Genomic DNA, 19451 nt, shown 5'->3' on the forward strand with positions numbered 1-19451 from the left:
AACATTGTGGATGCAGAGTCTTCCTTTGGAAACGGTGCCTTCCAGCATACATACCCCTTTCTTACACGATGTCCTGTGAAGAGCTGCAGATTCCTTGTCCCACAGGGAGTTATTTTCTGGAGTCCTACTTGCCGTTTAAATTGCACTTTTGAGAGTTTGCTGTCTAAACCAGCACATTTTACCATGACTTGGTTTTCTGCAGTGTATTGTGTTTTGTTACCTTTTTTTTTCTAAGGAAAAATGGTGAGAGAAAAATTTCTGACAAGGAAGATTCTTATTGCTGATAAGAGAATCAGGAGACGTTTGTAGATTTGTTCATCTTTTTGAACACTTTCTGAAGGTTTTTGTAAAGCATCCTACAACGTGTCGAACAAGTGTTTGCACAAAACCTTATTGGACTATTCTATCCTGCTATTTGATATCTGCTTATCCACTTCTGTGTCCCTGTCCTGTCTCCCCTTATCATGTCCACATTGCTGCAGTCATGATTTCTACAATTCCCCAGTTCTTTCTTCTCTTCCTCCTCCCCATCACTCCCTGAATGTTGACTTTACTGCTAGCTTCCTTCCTCCCTTTGCTCTCTCTTTGCGTTCTGCTCTATTATTCCTATCATTTTCAGTCTTAACCCCCACCCCAACCCTGTTGTATACAAGCTTCATAACTCTCCAACTTGGGGTCTGCCAGTGGTTCTCAAGCCAGCCCTCAGCACACAGTTTTTCAGGATAACCACAGTTAATATAACATAGTAGATGACGTCAGAAAAAGACCTGCACGGTCCATCCAGTCTGCCCAACAAGATCAACTCATATGTGCTACTTTTTGTGTATACCTTACCTTGATTTGTATCTGCCATTTTCAGGGCACAGACCCTAGAAGTCTTGCCCAGCACTAGCCCCGCCTCCCAACCACCAGCCCCGCCTCCACCCACTGGCTCTGCCACCCAATCTCGGCTAAGCTTCTGAGGATCCCTTCCTTCTGAACAGGATTCCTTTATGTTTATCCCACGCATTTTTGAATTCCGTTACCGTTTTCGTTTCCACCACCTCCCGCGGGAGGGCATTCCAAGTATCTACCACTCTCTCCGTGAAAAAATACTTCCTGACATTTTTCTTGAGTCTGCCCCCCTTCACTCTCATATCATGTCCTCTGGTTCTACCACCCTCCCATCTCTGGAAAAGGTTTGTTTGCGGATTAATACCTTTCAAATATTTGAACATCTGTATCATATCACCCCTGTTTCTCCTTTCCTCCAGGGTATACATGTTCAGGTCAGCAAGTCTCTCCTCATACGTCTTGTAACGCAAATCCCATACCATTCTCGTAGCTTTTCTTTGCACCGCTTCAATTCTTTTTACATCCTTGGCAAGATACGGCCTCCAAAACTGAACACAATACTCCAGGTGGGGCCTCACCAATGACTTATACAGGGGCATCAACACCTCCTTTCTTCTGCTGGTCACACCTCTCTCTATACAGCCTAACAACCTTCTAGCTACGGCTACGGCCACCGCCTTGTCACACTGTTTCGTTGCATGAGAGAGAATTGCATTTACTATCTCCATTGTGTGTGGATCTGTTTGTTGCATATTGATTGTGGATATCCTGAAAATCTGGCCGGCTGGGTGTTTCCCACCCCCACCCAGGGTAGATGTATATAAACTAGGTGCACTTTAAACAGTGCTTCTGAGTCCTTGTACTGGTTTCCCATGTATTTATATATACTTAATGTAGTTGTTAATTATACACACATTTTTTACTTGTAGCATTTCTGATGAAGTGTATTGATTAACAGTGGTGTCATTCTTTCTTTGAATTTCTGGGGGATGGAGACGGACTTTCTTATGACATCAATTTCTTCCTCTGGAAAAAAGGCAACTTTTGTTCCATTTTGCAGATGTCAAAGGATTCTGATATTAAAAAGAATTTTGATACAATTATTTACATATCAAGCAATCTTGGTATGGACTTTGTCTTTTTATATTAGATCTGAATATGTTTATATATCGTGTTTTGTAAAAATACTAAAAACTCTGCTTTTTAAGAAATTAGAATGTGATTGATTTTTGTAATGTGAAATTCAGGCTGTGTATCCTAGGAATTGCTAGCTGACTCTTTGATCCGCATCTGGTCTTGGTAATATGCAGAACATAAGTTGTGTATTTGTAATTTGTATTCTGTTAGATGGGGGGGGGGGGGGGGGGGGGGAGGATGGTGCCTATCACCAATCCTCTTCACATACCAAGTGCAAGAACATCACCTTCACTTGTGACCTGACTGCTACAGCTCTTCACACCCTTCTGCATTTTTTTCACATTGTGCTCTTTTAAGAACACAGTTCAAGGTGCATCAAAGTAGTTTATTTCACTGATCTATGCAACCTATTCTACACCTTTTCAATGTGTGAGAAGAATTATTTTTTATTGTTAATTACTTGTTGAATGTTTTTATAAAAAGCCTCAGTCGTGTAAGTTTTCACGTTCCTGTTCCTCAGTAGTAGGTGAAGCCCTCGCAGTAATAAAAGCCATTAGTTATTTAGAACAAGTGTCTACTAACTTTATACAGCAAGATGAGCAATCCTGGCAGAATAGCGTAAGCTCTTCCTAGTTGGCTGTGGACCATGTATCTCTCATAGATGTTTCTATTGGATTCACCTCTGGGTCGCTTGAGCACATTCGCATCGTCCTGGCTCTATCTATCTATCTATCTATCTATCTATCTATCTATCTATCTATCTATCTATCTATCTATCTATCTATAGCGCTACAAGATATACACAGCGCTGTACACCATACACAGAAGACAGTCCCTGCTCAAAGAGCTTACAATCTAGATCACTGAGTTGTTTCTTTTGCTTTGTTCTTATGATCATTGTCCTGTCCTGTTGAAAGGTGAATCTTCTCCCTGTCCCAGGCCTGTAGCAGATAAACCGGTTTTCTTCCAGCGGTCTGAGATCCTGGGGAACTGGGTTCAATTCCCACTGCAGTTCCTTTGTGATCCGGGGCAAAGTCATCTAACCCTCCATTGCCCCAGGTAGTAAAATTTTGATTCTGAGCCCGCTAGGTACAGAAAGTGCCTGCATATAAAGTGTACAGCGCGGCGTACATCTCGTAGCACTATAGAAATCATTAGTAGTAGCAGGATAAGAACATAAGCGTTGCCACACTTGGACAGACTGAAGGTCCATCAAGGCCAGTATCCTGTTACCAAGTACGTGGCATGATCCCAAAAGAGTAAAACTGATGCTGCTTATCCTAGAAATAAGCAGTGGATTTTCCCAAGTCCATCTTAATAATGGCTTATGGACTTTTCTTCACACCCAAGGGATATTCAAAAACACAGACATTTTCTTGTAGCATTCTACCAATTTGTACCTTTGAGTAACTTTATAGCAGTGGTTTCAGCAGCTCTGAGTTCCACATGTTTAGACCTTTGCTTCCGAATCGCAGAGTGATTCTTCATCCAGGAGTACTCGAATCAACTCTGCTACTATGACTGGACACAGGTGGGCTTTGTTTAACTTATGGGAAATAGAGCAACTTAGTGTTCCTTCTTCTGAAGCACTTTTTGAGTATTTATAAAATTGCTTTGCCACATGGAAAATGTAGAGCATATTGTGTAAATATCAGTGAAACAAACTGCTACTTGAATGGATTTTGGATTGCATTTTAAAGACAGCAGAATGTAGAGATATACAGGGCTGTGTAGTTTTACAAAGCACTGTTGGTCAGATTACCTTAACCTGTTCCACATTTAGTGGTGCTTTCAGGCTGTCCACAATCAATATGCATGAGGTAAATTAACATATCCAGGTGACTAGCAGTGGGGTTTTCGGGACAAGTTTTCACATAGCTTTGACTGCTGGCCTCCACTGGAGTGGAGTAGCAGGCTTTGATCCTTGCAACCTGGGTTCAGTTCCCACTACAGCTCCTTGTGACCTTGGGCAAGTCACTTAACCCTCCATTGCCCCAGGTACCAAAACTTAGATTGTGAGCCCTCTAGGGACAGAAAATGTCCCTGTATATAATGTGTATGTCTGGTAGTGCCATAGAAATGATTAGTAGTAGTAGATAGTAACTTCTTTACCTACAAGGATGGGGAGAACTTTTCCCCCTCCTCATTTCCCCTATTGCATATACGTCATACTAAATGGTTTCTTATCCTTAAACAAAATATACTAGACAAAGGGACCCTGAGTTAAACACAACAGTTTAAAAGTATTACTTAATTTCCTTGAGGCATAAAGTTATCCAACAGCCATATCACCCATGTAAAGAATTAAATGCCCCCTTGAGCAAATTTGATGATCAGCCAGCCTTGTTGAATCTAAACCTCACTATATTTTGAATGTTTCAATGAGAGTGAAGTAGTCACTACAAAGTTTCTACAAGAACACTTATATGTCACATTCAAAGGAAATTCCAATAGAGCTAAAAAAAATATATAGTTCTTGATATACAGTGGTGGAAATAAGTATTTGATCCCTTGCTGATTTTGTAAGTTTGCCCACTGACAAAGACATGAGCAGCCCATAATTGAAGGGTAGGTTATTGGTAACAGTGAGAGATAGCACATCACAAATTAAATCCGGAAAATCACATTGTGGAAAGTATATGAATTTATTTGCATTCTGCAGAGGGAAATAAGTATTTGATCCCCCACCAACCAGTAAGAGATCTGGCCCCTACAGACCAGGTAGATGCTCCAAATCAACTCGTTACCTGCATGACAGACAGCTGTCGGCAATGGTCACCTGTATGAAAGACACCTGTCCACAGACTCAGTGAATCAGTCAGACTCTAACCTCTACAAAATGGCCAAGAGCAAGGAGCTGTCTAAGGATGTCAGGGACAAGATCATACACCTGCACAAGGCTGGAATGGGCTACAAAACCATCAGTAAGACGCTGGGCGAGAAGTAGACAACTGTTGGTGCCATAGTAAGAAAATGGAAGAAGTACAAAATGACTGTCAATCGACAAAGATCTGGGGCTCCACGCAAAATCTCACCTCGTGGGGTATCCTTGATCATGAGGAAGGTTAGAAATCAGCCTACAACTACAAGGGGGAACTTGTCAATGATCTCAAGGCAGCTGGGACCACTGTCACCACGAAAACCATTGGTAACACATTACGACATAACGGATTGCAATCCTGCAGTGCCCGCAAGGTCCCCCTGCTCCGGAAGGCACATGTGACGGCCCGTCTGAAGTTTGCCAGTGAACACCTGGATGATGCCGAGAGTGATTGGGAGAAGGTGCTGTGGTCAGATGAGACAAAAATTGAGCTCTTTGGCATGAACTCAACTCGCCGTGTTTGGAGGAAGAGAAATGCTGCCTATGACCCAAAGAACACCGTCCCCACTGTCAAGCATGGAGGTGGAAATGTTATGTTTTGGGGGTGTTTCTCTGCTAAGGGCACAGGACTACTTCACCGCATCAATGGGAGAATGGATGGGGCCATGTACCGTACAATTCTGAGTGACAACCTCCTTCCCTCCGCCAGGGCCTTAAAAATGGGTCGTGGCTGGGTCTTCCAGCACGACAATGACCCAAAACATACAGCCAAGGCAACAAAGGAGTGGCTCAGGAAGAAGCACATTAGGGTCATGGAGTGGCCTAGCCAGTCACCAGACCTTAATCCCATTGAAAACTTATGGAGGGAGCTGAAGCTGCGAGTTGCCAAGCGACAGCCCAGAACTCTTAATGATTTAGAGATGATCTGCAAAGAGGAGTGGACCAAAATTCCTCCTGACATGTGTGCAAACCTCATCATCAACTACAGAAGACGTCTGACCGCTGTGCTTGCCAACAAGGGTTTTGCCACCAAGTATTAGGTCTTGTTTGCCAGAGGGATTAAATACTTATTTCCCTCTGCAGAATGCAAATAAATTCATATACTTTCCACAATGTGATTTTCCGGATTTAATTTGTGATGTGCTATCTCTCACTGTTACTAATAACCTACCCTTCAATTATGGGCTGCTCATGTCTTTGTCAGTGGGCAAACTTACAAAATCAGCAAGGGATCAAATACTTATTTCCACCACTGTATATATACACTACCGCGCAACCTAAGAATGATTAACGAACAAGCCTCCTTCCGTAAACTACTGAAGACTCACCTGTTTGAACAAACCTACAGAAAGAACCTAAACACATAGAGACCACACTCACTGTTCACCAATGCAATGCACACCCACTTCTTATCCCTCATCCCGCTATCCAGTCAATCACATATTTATTCACAGAACTTTATACACCAAATGTCTTGGTGTCCAACAATGAATGTTTTTTCCCACTGTCTCTTTCCAATGTTTTTCAGTTGATGTCCCATTGTTATAATCCCAATGATATTCGAATGTCTCGCACAACCCTGTTCAATGTAATCCATAACCTAGTTGTAACCAATGTATCTCTATTATTCATATCATATTGTAAGCCACACTGAGCCCGCAAATAGGTGGGGAAATGTGGGATACAAATGCAATAAATAATAATAATAATAATAATAATAATAATATCAGTCTGGAAAGGTTTAGAAAGCCATTTCTAAAGCTCTAGGGGCTTCACCAAACCTCAATGAACCATTTCTCTTCAAATGGAACATTGGTGAATCTTCCCAGGACTGACCAGCAACTCATCTTGGAAGTCACAAAAATCACAGAAAACCATCCAAAGAACTACAGGCCTCTCTTGCCTCAGATAAGGTCAGCATTGATAACCCCACAATTATAAAAAATTATAAGTGCACTCAATCTGCTGCCCCCCATTACCTCTCTACCCTCCTCTCCCCGTATGTTCCCACCCGCAACCTCCGCTCTCAGGACAAATCACTCCTATCTGTACCCTTCTCCACCACCGCTAACTCCAGACTCCGCCCCTTCTGCCTCGCATCACCTTATGCCTGGAACAGACTTCCCGAGCCCATACGCCATGCGCCCTCCCTGACCATCTTCAAGTCCTTACTCAAAACCCATCTCTTCTCCCTTGCTTTTGGCGCCTAACCATCTTCCCCATTCCTGTTACCTACACTGATTACGTAGTCTGTTACCGTTAGATTGTAAGCTCTCTTGAGCAGGGACTGTCCCTCCCCGTGTTTAAACTTGTACAGCGCTGCGTAACCCTGGCAGCGCTATAGAAATGCGTAGTAGTAGTAGTAGTAGTAAAAAGACTGGGCAAAAATTTTGATTCATAGGAGAGGAGCAAGGCGGAAACCGTTTCTGTCCAAGAATAGCCTCAGTGCTCATCTTACGTTTGCAAATGCCCGGATGATTCCCAAGCCTTTTGGAATGGTTCTATGGATAGACAGGATCCAGTACATCTGGTGTAAAGTAAGTACTACATACCACAGCAAGAATGTCATACCATGGTGGTGGTACTGTGATGGTGTGAGGATGGTTTGCTGCCTCAGGACCTAGAAAACCTAACGTTATTGATGGCGCTACAGATTCTGCAATGTACCAGAAAATTCTTAAGGAAAATATCCGTGAGCTGAAGCTGAAACTGAAGTATAATTGGGTTAAATATGCAGCAAGAAAATGATCCAAAACGCAAAAGCAAGTCTACATCTGAATAGCTGAGGAGAAACAAAATGAAAGTATTGTATTGGCTTAGTCAGTGTCCTGACTTGAACCCAGACCCAGTAGAGATGCCGTAGCAGGACCTGAAGTGAGCAGCTCATGCACAAAAACCAACCAGATATTAAATTTAGGGGGTAGTGATTTTTTTTCACATGGTTGATATGGGTGTTGGATATCTTTGTTCCTTATGATACAGATGTTCAAATATTTGAAAGGTATTAATCCGCAAACGAACCTGTTCCGGAGACGGGAAGGCGGTAGAACTAGAGGACATGAAATGAGGTTGAAGGGGGGCAGACAAGAAAAAATGTCAGGAAGTATTTTTTCAGGAGTGGAGGAGTGGCCTAGTGGTTAGGGTGGTGGACTTTGGTTCTGAGGAACTGAGTTGGATTCCCACTTCAGGCACAGGCAGCTCCTTGTGACTCTGGGCAAGTCACTTAACCCTCCATTGCCCCATGTAAGCCGCATTGAGCCTACCATGAGTGGGAAAGTGCAGGGTACAAATGTAACAAAAAAAAAATTTAAAACAAATGGAGAGAGTGGTGGATACTTGGAATGCCCTCCCGCGGGAGATGGTGGAGATGAAAACGGTAACGGAATAAAAAATGCGTGGGATAAACATAAAGAAATCCTGTTCAGAAGGAATGGGTCCTCAGAAGCTTAGCGAAGATTGGGTGGCAGCACCGATGGTGGGAGGTGGGGCTAGTGCTGGGCAGAATTCTATGGTCTGTGCCCTGAAAATGACAGATACAAATCAAGGTCAGATATACATATAAAGTAGCGCATATGAGTTTATCTTGTTGGGCAGACTGAATGGACCGTACAGGTCTTTTTCTGCCGTCACCCACTATGTTACTATCAGGCTTATTTTCGAAAGAGAAGGGCGCCCATCTTTCGACACAAATTGGGAGATGGGTGTCCTTCTCTTAGGGTCGCCCAAATCGGCATAATCGAAAGCCAATTTTGGGCATCCCCAACTGATTCCCATTGCGGGAAGAACGAAAGTTTCTGTGGGCGTGTTGGAGGCATAGCGAAGGCGGGACTGGGGCGTGCCTAACAGGTGGGCGTCCTCGAGCAATAATGGAAAAGAGAAGGGCGTCCCTGACGAGCACTTGGCTGACTTGGTCCATTTTTTGTTACGACCAAGCCTCAAAAAGGTGCCCGAACTGACCAGATGACCACCGGAGGGAATCGGGGATGACCTCCCCTGACTCCCCCAGTGGTCACTAACCACCTCCCACCCCGAAAAAAAAACAACTTTAAAAACTTTTTTTGCCAGCCTGAAATGTCATACTCAGGTCCATCACAGCAGTATGCTGGTCCCTGGGGGATGAGGTATGTGTGTGTCAGCGGAGGCATAGCGAAGGCATGGACGTCCTTCTTTCAAACATTTTGAACGTCCTGAACTACCTCCCCCCCCCCCCCCAAGGGACGGCCAAATTTCAAGGGAGTGGAGTGGAGGAGTGGCCTAGTGGTTAGTGCAGTGGACTTTGATCCTGGGGAACTGAGTTCAATTCCCACTGCAGCTCCTTGTGACTCTGGGCAAGTCACTTAACCCTCCATTGCCCCTGGTACAAAATAAGTACCTGAATATATGTAAACCGCTTTGAATGTAGTTGCAAAAACCTCAGAAAGGTGGTATGTCAAGTCCCATTTCCCTTTCCCCCACTTTCCCCTATGACATCACAATATCTCAGAAGTGAGCCAAGTACAGGACAATCAAGCCATCCATTGTGACATCACTGATGAGGTTGGCTCAGGCACTGGTGGAATGAGGCATTATGACATCACATCACAGAATCACCTCCAGTGGAGGAGTAACCTAGTGGTTAGTGCAGTGGACTTTGATCCTGGGAAACTGACTGAGTTCGATTCCCACTGCAGCTCCTTGTGACTCTGGGCAAGTCACTTAACCCTCCATTCCTCCTGGTTCAAAATAAGTACCTGAATATATGTAAACCGCTTTGAATGTAGTTGCAAAAACCTCAGAAAGGCGGTATATCGAGTCCCATTTCCCTTTCCCTTATGACATCACAATATCAGAAGTGAGCCAAGTATCAGGCAATCAAGCCATTGTGACATCACTGATGAGGTTGGCTCTTATTGGTGGAGGAGTAGCCTAGTGGTTAGTGCAGCAGACTCTGATTCTGGGGAACTGGGTTCAATTCCCACTGCAGCTACTTGTGACTCTGGGCAAGTCACTTAACCCTCCATTGCCCCTGGTACAAATAAGTACCTGTATATACTATGTAAACCGCTTTGAATGTAGTTGCAAAAACCTCAGAAAGGTGGTATATCAAGTCCCAATTCCCTTTCCCTATTTGAGATTCTACATGGAATGTTGCTACTATTGAGATTCTGTTGCTACTATTTGAGATTTTACATGGAATGTTAATGTTGCTATTCCACTAGCAACATTCCTTGTAGAAGCCTGCCCTTGCAGACCAGCAATGCGGCCGCGCAGGCTTCTGTTTCTGTGAGTTTGACGTCTTGCACATAAGTGCAGGACGTCAGACTCACAGAAACAGAAGCTTGCGCGGCCGCATTACTGATGTGCAAGGGCAGGCTTCCACATGGAATGTTGCTAGTGGAGGAGTAGCCAAGTGGTTAGTGCAGCGGATTCTGATTCTGGGGAACTGGGTTTGATTCCAACTACAGCTTCTTGTGACTCTGGGCAAGTCACTTAACCCTCCATTGCCCCATGTACAATATGTAAACTGCCTTGATTGTAACCACAGATAGGTGGTATATCAAGTCCCATTTCCTATTTCCCTTTCTCTTAGAGCACTGGTCTTGCAATCTAGAGGTCGCCGGTTCAAATCCCACTGGTGCTACTTGTGATCCAAATCCAAATAAATAAATAAAGGTGTGTCGGAGGCATAGCAAAGGCAAGGAGATCCTTCTCACAGAAACGTCCATATTTTGGACGTCCTCAACTGCCGTCGCAGGGACGGAGGCATAGCGAAGGACGTCCTTCACCCATACACTTAAAAAAAAAAAAAAAAGAGACGTCCCTGACGAGCACTATTAGATTGTAAGCTCTTTGAGCAGGGACTGTCTTTCTTCTATGTTTGTACAGCGCTGCGTATGCCTTGTAGCGCTATAGAAATGCTAAATAGTAGTAGTAGTAGTAGCACTTGGACTTTTTCACCTGGAGTTGTGTTTTTTTAAGGTTGTAGATGGCTATTATACACACAGCTTGTGTGCGTATATGAAGCTGTCTTTGGCATGCGCAGAGCAGCCATGCATAACGCTTGGCTGCTCTGCACTGGCTTCCCCTCCTTAGGAAGGAAATCATGTGCAAATGAGCTAACAGCGAGCAGCTCATTTGCATGCGAATTCCTTCATGCATGCCTGTTCCTTTCCAAATCGCTAAAGGATTGGTAAGGGAAGTGCTTTTTCCGTTCAGTTAGTGCATCAGTTAGTCCACTGCAGTGCCCCCTAGGGTGCCCGGTTGGTGTCCTGGCATGTCAGGGGGACCAGTGTGGTACGAATGCTGGCTCCTCCCACGACCAAATGAGTTGGATTTGGTCGTTTTTGAGATGGGCGTCCTCGGTTTCCATTATGGCCGAAAACCGGGGACGACCATCTCTAAGGTCGACCATCTCAACATTTATGTCGACCATCTCTAAGGTCGACCTAAATGTCGAGATTTGGGTGTCCCCGACCGTATTATCAAAACGAAAGATGGCCGCCCATGTTGTTTCGATAATATGGGTTTCCAAGCCCCTTCGCTGGGACGTCCTGCGAGGACGCCCTCAGGAAAACTTGGGCGCCCCGTTCGATTATGCCCCTCTATGTTATGTAAATGAAGTAATAATTAAAAACTCTGTTACATTTTGTTTAAAGATCAGAAACTGTTCAGCATGACATCCTATATAATAAAAGGCACCTCCAACATTCCTGCTCTCTGTATCCATCTCCTGAATTGACATCACGTACTTCCGGGTTCCTCACAAAGAAGTGACCAACCACATGAGGTTTCTCGGCTTCAGAATGTTGGAGGTGCATTCTATTAAATAGGATTGGTCAGTTCCTTGAAGCACAGCCAGAGCTCAGTGTCCTGCACAGTAACGCTCAGACACCAGAGAGAGAGGGGGGGCCTGACACCAGAGAGGGGGGGAGGTATCTCTTTCACACACACACACTCTCTCTCTCACACACAGTCAATGTCTTTGTCACTCTCACAAACTCTATGTCTCACACTGTATCACATTCACTCTCTATGTGTCACACAGTCACTCACATACTCTCTTGGTCTCATACACTCAGTCTCACAGAGAGTCTGTGTCTCACACACACTCTCTTTCTCACACACACACACTGTATCTCACATATGCACTTGCACACACTCTCATTCTCACACCAGAGAGAGGGAGGGGGGGGGGCTGACACCAGAGGGGGGGAGGTGTCTCTGTCACACACACACTCTCTCACTCTCACACTGTCTCTCACACACTCTGTCTCACACTGTATCACACAGTCACTCACTCAGTCTCACAGAAAGTCTGTCTCGCACACACTGTAACTGTGTGAAACACATTCTCTCTCTCTCACACACTGTGTCTCACATACGCACTTACACACACTTTCATTCTCACACACACACTCACACCCAGACTCACTCTCTCTCTCTCTCACACACACACACACTCGCACATTCACTCTGTCTCTCATACACAGTCACTCTCACATACACTCTCTCAAACATATACACTCCGAGGAAAACCTTGCTAGCACCCGTTTCATTTGTGTCAGAAACGGGCCTTTTTTACTAGTATATGCAATAATAGGAGAAATTGGGGGGGGGGGGGGGGGGACACTTTGATCCTTTTCATTATACAGTGATGTGAAGCAGTTCTCTTCTGAGCTGAAGAGGTTAATCTGAATAGAGCTGCCCAACATTAACTATGCCAATACTCATCTCCAGCCTGAAAAACATTAGAACAGTTTCCAGTGAATGTCCTTGAGGTTGGAAAGGAGAAACAGGGGTGATATGATACAGACGTTCAAATATTTGAAAGGTATTAATCCGCAAACGAACCTTTTCCGGAGATACGAAGGCGGTAGAACGAGAGGACATGAAATGAGATTGAAGGGGGGCAGACTCAAGAAAAATGTCAGGAAGTATTTTTTCACGGAGAGAGTAGTGGATGCTTGGAATGCCCTCCCGCGGGAGGTGGTGGAAATGAAAACGGTAACGGAATTCAAACATGCGTGGGATAAGCATAAAGGAATCCTGTGCTGAAGGAATGGATCCTCAGGAGCTTAGTCAAGATCGGGAGGCGGGGCTGGTGGTTGGGAGGCAGGGATAGTGCTGGACAGACTTGTACGGTCTGTGCCAGAGCCGGTGGTGGGCAGTGGGACTGATGGTTGGGAGGTGGGGATAGCGCTGGGCAGACTTATACGGTCTGTGCCAGAGCCGGTGGCGGGAGGCGGGGATAGTGCTGGGCAGACTTATATGGTCTATGCCAGAGCTGGTCGTTGGGAGGCGGGGCTAGTGCTGGGCAGACTTATATACACAAAAGTAGCACACATGAGTTGTCTTGTTGGGCAGACTGGATGGACCGTGCAGGTCTTTTTCTGCCGTCATCTACTATGTTACTATGTTACTATGTTGTGTTTATTTATTCATCTATGCATTCTTGTATCCCCCCTATTATCCAAAACCAAGTTTCGGTTCAAAGTGACTTACAGTTTACATTTTGGTGGAGTTACAGTCGTGTTGTGCAATGTTGAGAGGGCATCTAGAGTTCATGAGGTTATTCATAGAGGTTTTGAAGAGATAGTTTTGAAGTGGAATAGGTAGTGGTAGCTTTTGTGTTCAGTTGTAGAGTTTTGGTAATATTTCTTTGTATAGTTTTTGAAAGGAAGGCGACTTTATCTTTCTGATTAGCTGTAGAATTTTTTTTGAAGAGGTAGGTTTTCGTTTTCTTTTCTGAACTGGAGGAGATTTGTGATGCTTCTCATGGTTTTTGGTGTCAAGTTCCACCATTTGGATCCCAGGTAGCTAAATCCTGCTGTGTGGATAGTTTTGTAAATGGTGTTTTTGCAGCTGGGTAAATATAGGAGTAGGTAGTTTCTGTTCTCTGGGCAGCATTTCTTGAGGATAGTTCAGTCATGTTAAGTATATATGTTTCTTGTCTGTGCCAAATTTCAGATGTAATTATTCTCAGAGCTCCTCGTTCCATGTGCTCCTGTAATGATCAATTTTAGATGTCTGAAACTCCGAGCTAGGAAATAATTACTGTCTGCTGGAAATGTTCTGTGTGTTTCCAGATGTGTGAAGACACATTTAATCATCATTAGACTCTCATTTTACAGGTCCATGAGATCTTTGAGTGTCAGGAATGTGACAAGAAATTTATTTCGCCTAACCAGCTCAAGCGCCATACCATCACACACTCAGGTAAACGCAGCATAAGAACATCAGAATATTAGCTGTTCCTGGTGGAGGGGGTGGGCTTGTTCTTCCTGGCATATGTGTTAAGTGTGAATGTGGAAGCCTTCTTTCCTGCCTAAGCACCGTGTTGTAAAATTACTCTCCGTGCTTAAAACCTGTGCAGATTTCCCTGCACAGGCTTTGCCAGAGTCTCAGAATTTCGTATGTGTTGAAACTTACCCCAGGAAAAAGGTACATGCTCTTGACGACACGCATATTTGCGTACTTGAGAAATTCAAAACCCCAGCAGAAGTAGGGCTTAGCTTAGCTTTTCCTGCCTGTCCAACGGGCAGTTGTATGAGCTTCGCTTTCTGCCGGGGCGCTGTTGAAAAGCAGCTCTTTCTGTCTCTGCTTCTTAGTTTCTTCAGCTTGACACTTCCTGTTTAGAAACTTAAGACTTGAATTGGTTTTAGCTGCTGTTGCAACTGATCCACATTGCATTCATGGAGTGAGACTGTGAGAATCTCTGCTCATGCATCTTATTCCATCTCTGCTCACCCTCCAAGGCTTCGCTTCACACAACGCTATCACTACTTCAGGAAGCAGGTAAAAGCTAGACTCTTTAACCAGACACACACACATGGGCTGCCCGTGCTGCTTATCCACTCCTACCCTAGCTAAGATCGTTTTAAGTAGGGTTACCATATTTTGTCCCTCAAAAAGGAGGACACATGCCCTGCCCCCTTTCACACCCTCAAAAAGAGGACATGTCCGGGTAAATCCGGACATATGGTAACCCTAATTTTAAGCACCTTTCTGACCTCATGTGTAGATATCTTATGTATCTATATGTTCCACCTTTGCTTGAAGAGAAGCTCAGTATAAATCCATTTAATGGGTGGAAAGAGAAAAATCAGCTTGTATCTTTAAATGAATCTGGGGAAGTTTGAAGGAACTGCAGTCACTTTTGAACATTTGCATTTGGAAATATACACACACTTGCTGCTGTAGTGACAAGTTGTTCTTCCTGTACATTACATTACCATAGAGTTTTATTCCCCTAAATATCTTTAAATAGGTTTGGAGTGGATCCCATTTAAAAATATAACCAGTTGAAAAGACTGGGAGGTTACAATCATCATGAAATAGTCAATCAGAGAAATTACAGTCATGTATAGATTGAGCTCAGTTAAGCTAAGCTTCTGTAAAATCTGGTTAGGCCAAGCTCAGATTTCTAATAGGTTATCTACAAAATCTTAGTAGAACAAGTAGTACGTAAAATTATGATTAACCTAGCCTGAAAGCTCATATTGTCTGACTAGAGCTGCCTTAAGAGGTTTACAGAAAGGTACGTAATCAGACCCCAATTCAAATCAATTCTTGTATGCCACTAATACCCCCTTTCCAGGGTTCAGTGCGGTTTACAATCTAGGAGAGACAAAAGCAAGATAGTAGTAGTGTCAGGTATTTTATTTTTTGTTACATTTGTACCCCGCGCTTTCCCACTCATGGCAGGCTCAATGCAGCTTACATGGGGCAATGGAGGGTTAAGCGACTTGCCCAGAGTCACAAGGAGCTGCCTGTGCCTGAAGTGGGAATCGAACTCGGTTCCACTAGCAACATTCCATGTAGAAGTCGGCCATTGCAGATCACCAATGTGGCCGCGCAGGCTTCTGCTTCTGTGAGTCTGACGTCCTGCACGTCACAGAAACAGAAGCCTGCGCAGCCTTCTACATGGAATGTTGCTAGTGGAATAGCAACATTCCATGTAGAATCTCCAATAGTTGCAACATTCCATGTAGAATCTCAAATAGTAACAACATTCCATGTAGAATCTGCAATAGAAGCAACATTCCATGTAGAATCTCCAATAGTAGCAACAGAATCTCAATAGTAGCAACATTCCATGTAGAATCTCCAATAGTAGCAACAGAATCTCCAACAGAAGCAACATTCCATGTAGAATCTCCAATAGTAGCAACAGAATATCAATAGTAGCAACATTCCATGTAGAATCTCAATAGTAGCAACATTCCATGTAGAATCTCCAATAGTATCTATTTTATTTTTGTTACATTTGTACCCTGCGCTTTCCCACTCATGGCAGGCTCAATGCAGCTTACATGGGGCAATGGAGGGTTAAGCGACTTGCCCAGAGTCACAAGGAGCTGCCTGTGCCTGAAGTGGGAATCGAACTCGGTTCCACTAGCAACATTCCATGTAGAAGTCGGCCATTGCAGATCACCAATGTGGCCGCGCAGGCTTCTGCTTCTGTGAGTCTGACGTCCTGCACGTACGTGCAGGACGTCAGACTCACAGAAACAGAAGCCTGCGCAGCCTTCTACATGGAATGTTGCTAGTGGAATAGCAACATTCCATGTAGAATCTCCAATAGTTGCAACATTCCATGTAGAATCTCAAATAGTAACAACATTCCATGTAGAATCTGCAATAGAAGCAACATTCCATGTAGAATCTCCAATAGTAGCAACAGAATCTCAATAGTAGCAACATTCCATGTAGAATCTCCAATAGTAGCAACAGAATCTCCAACAGAAGCAACATTCCATGTAGAATCTCCAATAGTAGCAACAGAATATCAATAGTAGCAACATTCCATGTAGAATCTCAATAGTAGCAACATTCCATGTAGAATCTCCAATAGTATCTATTTTATTTTTGTTACATTTGTACCCTGCGCTTTCCCACTCATGGCAGGCTCAATGCAGCTTACATGGGGCAATGGAGGGTTAAGCGACTTGCCCAGAGTCACAAGGAGCTGCCTGTGCCTGAAGTGGGAATCGAACTCGGTTCCACTAGCAACATTCCATGTAGAAGTCGGCCATTGCAGATCACCAATGTGGCCGCGCAGGCTTCTGCTTCTGTGAGTCTGACGTCCTGCACGTACGTGCAGGACGTCAGACTCACAGAAACAGAAGCCTGCGCAGCCTTCTACATGGAATGTTGCTAGTGGAATAGCAACATTCCATGTAGAATCTCCAATAGTTGCAACATTCCATGTAGAATCTCAAATAGTAACAACATTCCATGTAGAATCTGCAATAGAAGCAACATTCCATGTAGAATCTCCAATAGTAGCAACAGAATCTCAATAGTAGCAACATTCCATGTAGAATCTCCAATAGTAGCAACAGAATCTCCAACAGAAGCAACATTCCATGTAGAATCTCCAATAGTAGCAACAGAATATCAATAGTAGCAACATTCCATGTAGAATCTCAATAGTAGCAACATTCCATGTAGAATCTCCAATAGTATCTATTTTATTTTTGTTACATTTGTACCCTGCGCTTTCCCACTCATGGCAGGCTCAATGCAGCGGCTTACATGGGGCAATGGAGGATTAAGTGACTTGCCCAGAGTCACAAGGAGCTGCCTGTGCCTGAAGTGGGAATCGAACTCAGTTCCTCAGGACCAAAGTCCACCACCCTAACCACTAGGCCACTTCTCCAAGGTTGGCAGAGAATTTGATTGAAGGAACGGAACTGGTCATGCTTTTACCGTATGTAGTTGAGGTAGCTGCCAAATCCCTCCCCCTCCCCCCAAGGCAGAATTCTGCCTTGCCTTGCAGAATTTGGCACAGGAATAAGGAGTTAGCAGTGTTTGTGCTACTGCTGCCACCTTTTGGTTGCCCAGAGCCTGATGTTGGTGTCCTTATGAGGAGGAAATGATAAAAACAAAAGCAGCTCTGGGTGACAGAAAGAAGAAACGCTGGAACTGAGGCATCGTTTGCTGTGTGGTTGGGTAACCAAAGCAGGAAGAAGAGGAAGCAGGGTTGGGATGGAACCTAGGGAAGGGAGCCTGGCATCTTGCTTAGCAGATGGGGTAGAGAGTATGGGCTGGGGTGGGGGAGAAAGAATTAAGGGCATGGGGGATCCAGCTTGATGGGCGCGCAGAGAGAGAGAGAGGGCTGGTGGAGCAGGAAGTGTAAGTTGGGAATAGAGGGGGACTTGAGCATATCAAGAACAAAGAGAAAAAAATTGGGATTGGGTGAGAGACCAGGAGAGGATTGATCTGAGTGGGGGACAAGAGAAGGTGGGGCGTTCTGGCCTGGGTAAGCCAAGCTGGGAACATGAGCAGGACTTAGGAGTAGTTTTATGAAAGGATAAGTCCATAGCTTGCTGTTGACACAGGCATGGGGAAGCCATTGCTTGTCCTGGGATTGGTACATGGGAATGTTGGAAACAGGATACTGGGCTGGATGGACCATTGGTCTGACCCAGTATGGCTGTTGCACACGCTGAAGAGGCCTTTATAAATTGCATGGTGAGGCACACATGTAGAAGAACACACACCAAAAAGGTCACATATACTGCTATGTTGACTGTATATAAGCATTTCTGGCAGCAAGGCTTAGGCAGAGCTGTGTTTTACAATACAGAGGTAGATGCGTTTGCACGCTATCAAGGCTGATTCTTGGTGCTTATTTGATAGGCACAAAGGTGTCTTTATGAAACAAGATTGACGTAAGTGCCCCACACTCTGTAAACAATTTTCAAAACCTCTATCTTTTGAGTAATAACTTTTTTTGTGTGTGTGTGGCATCTAATGATTATTCAGACAGTGATTATATCAGGGTCAATATTCAAAGTGATTCAACCGGCCGGAAAAGTCTCCTAGCTGGTTAAATCGCTTGTGTGTGTGTGTGTGTGGGGGGGGGGGGGGGGGGGGGTATACTCTGATATTCAGCAGCTCAGTGTACTGCTGAATATCACCACAGAGAGCTAAATTCAAAGCTGGGTGGTCCGGGGTGGAGCTCCCACTTAAACCGTCTAAGTTCAGCATAAAATCAGTCCTATCTTTCTGATGTCGCTTAGGTGGTTAAGTGCTGAATATCGCATTTAACCACATCAGAGAGAGCCGGCCACACAAAGCCTGACATTCAGTGCCTGTTTCTGGACATGGTTCGGCATTGAATATCTGGGAATAAAGCTACTCTGTCACTGGCTGAATGAATATTGACCCCCTTGTGTTCTGTGATCTGATTAGGTGTGCAGAATTGTGAAATCTTGTGTGCTGAATGTGTAGCTTTGTGCTGGAGTCTGAGTACTTAGGGTGCTTAGTGACACTTGGGTATCATTGATTCAGGCTGTGCCTGGATTTTTTAGTCTTGCTTTGAGGTCCCCATGCATACCTCCTACCCACCCCCACCCTCCCACCCTGTCAGACTGTCAAAGTAGTGCTGGGATGTCTCACTTATATATACTATCTGCTACCACATTTGCTTATTTCCGATCTGATGAAGAAGGGCAACCTTCGAAAGCTAATCAAGAAATGTATTAAGTTATGTCCAATAAAAAAGGTATCATCTTATTTTCTTTTCCATGTTTTATTTTGTTTGATTTCTATTGTTAGTCTTGCATTGAATCTCTGCTGTGTTGATGATGCTTTTTAGGCTTTTCCCTCTTTGGAGTCAGTCACTGTGGATTTGATTTAATTAATCAACATTAGGCTTTAGGAGTATTATTGC

At 44.2% G+C, this 19451-nt stretch overlaps 1 protein-coding gene across 1 annotated transcript in view; it reads left to right on the top strand.

Moving 5' to 3' along the window:
• LOC115459460 (PR domain zinc finger protein 5-like) overlaps nt 1–19451 on the top strand; it is a 241324-nt gene that overhangs the window by 70712 nt on the left and 151161 nt on the right. The window contains exon 8 of the mRNA XM_030189282.1: nt 13903–13987. Coding sequence (XP_030045142.1) covers nt 13903–13987 — 85 coding nt within the window. The remainder of the gene's footprint in view (nt 1–13902; nt 13988–19451) is intronic.

The sequence above is a fragment of the Microcaecilia unicolor genome, unplaced genomic scaffold (assembly GCF_901765095.1).
Source record: "Microcaecilia unicolor unplaced genomic scaffold, aMicUni1.1, whole genome shotgun sequence".
In the NCBI taxonomy this organism is placed as follows: domain Eukaryota; kingdom Metazoa; phylum Chordata; class Amphibia; order Gymnophiona; family Siphonopidae; genus Microcaecilia; species Microcaecilia unicolor.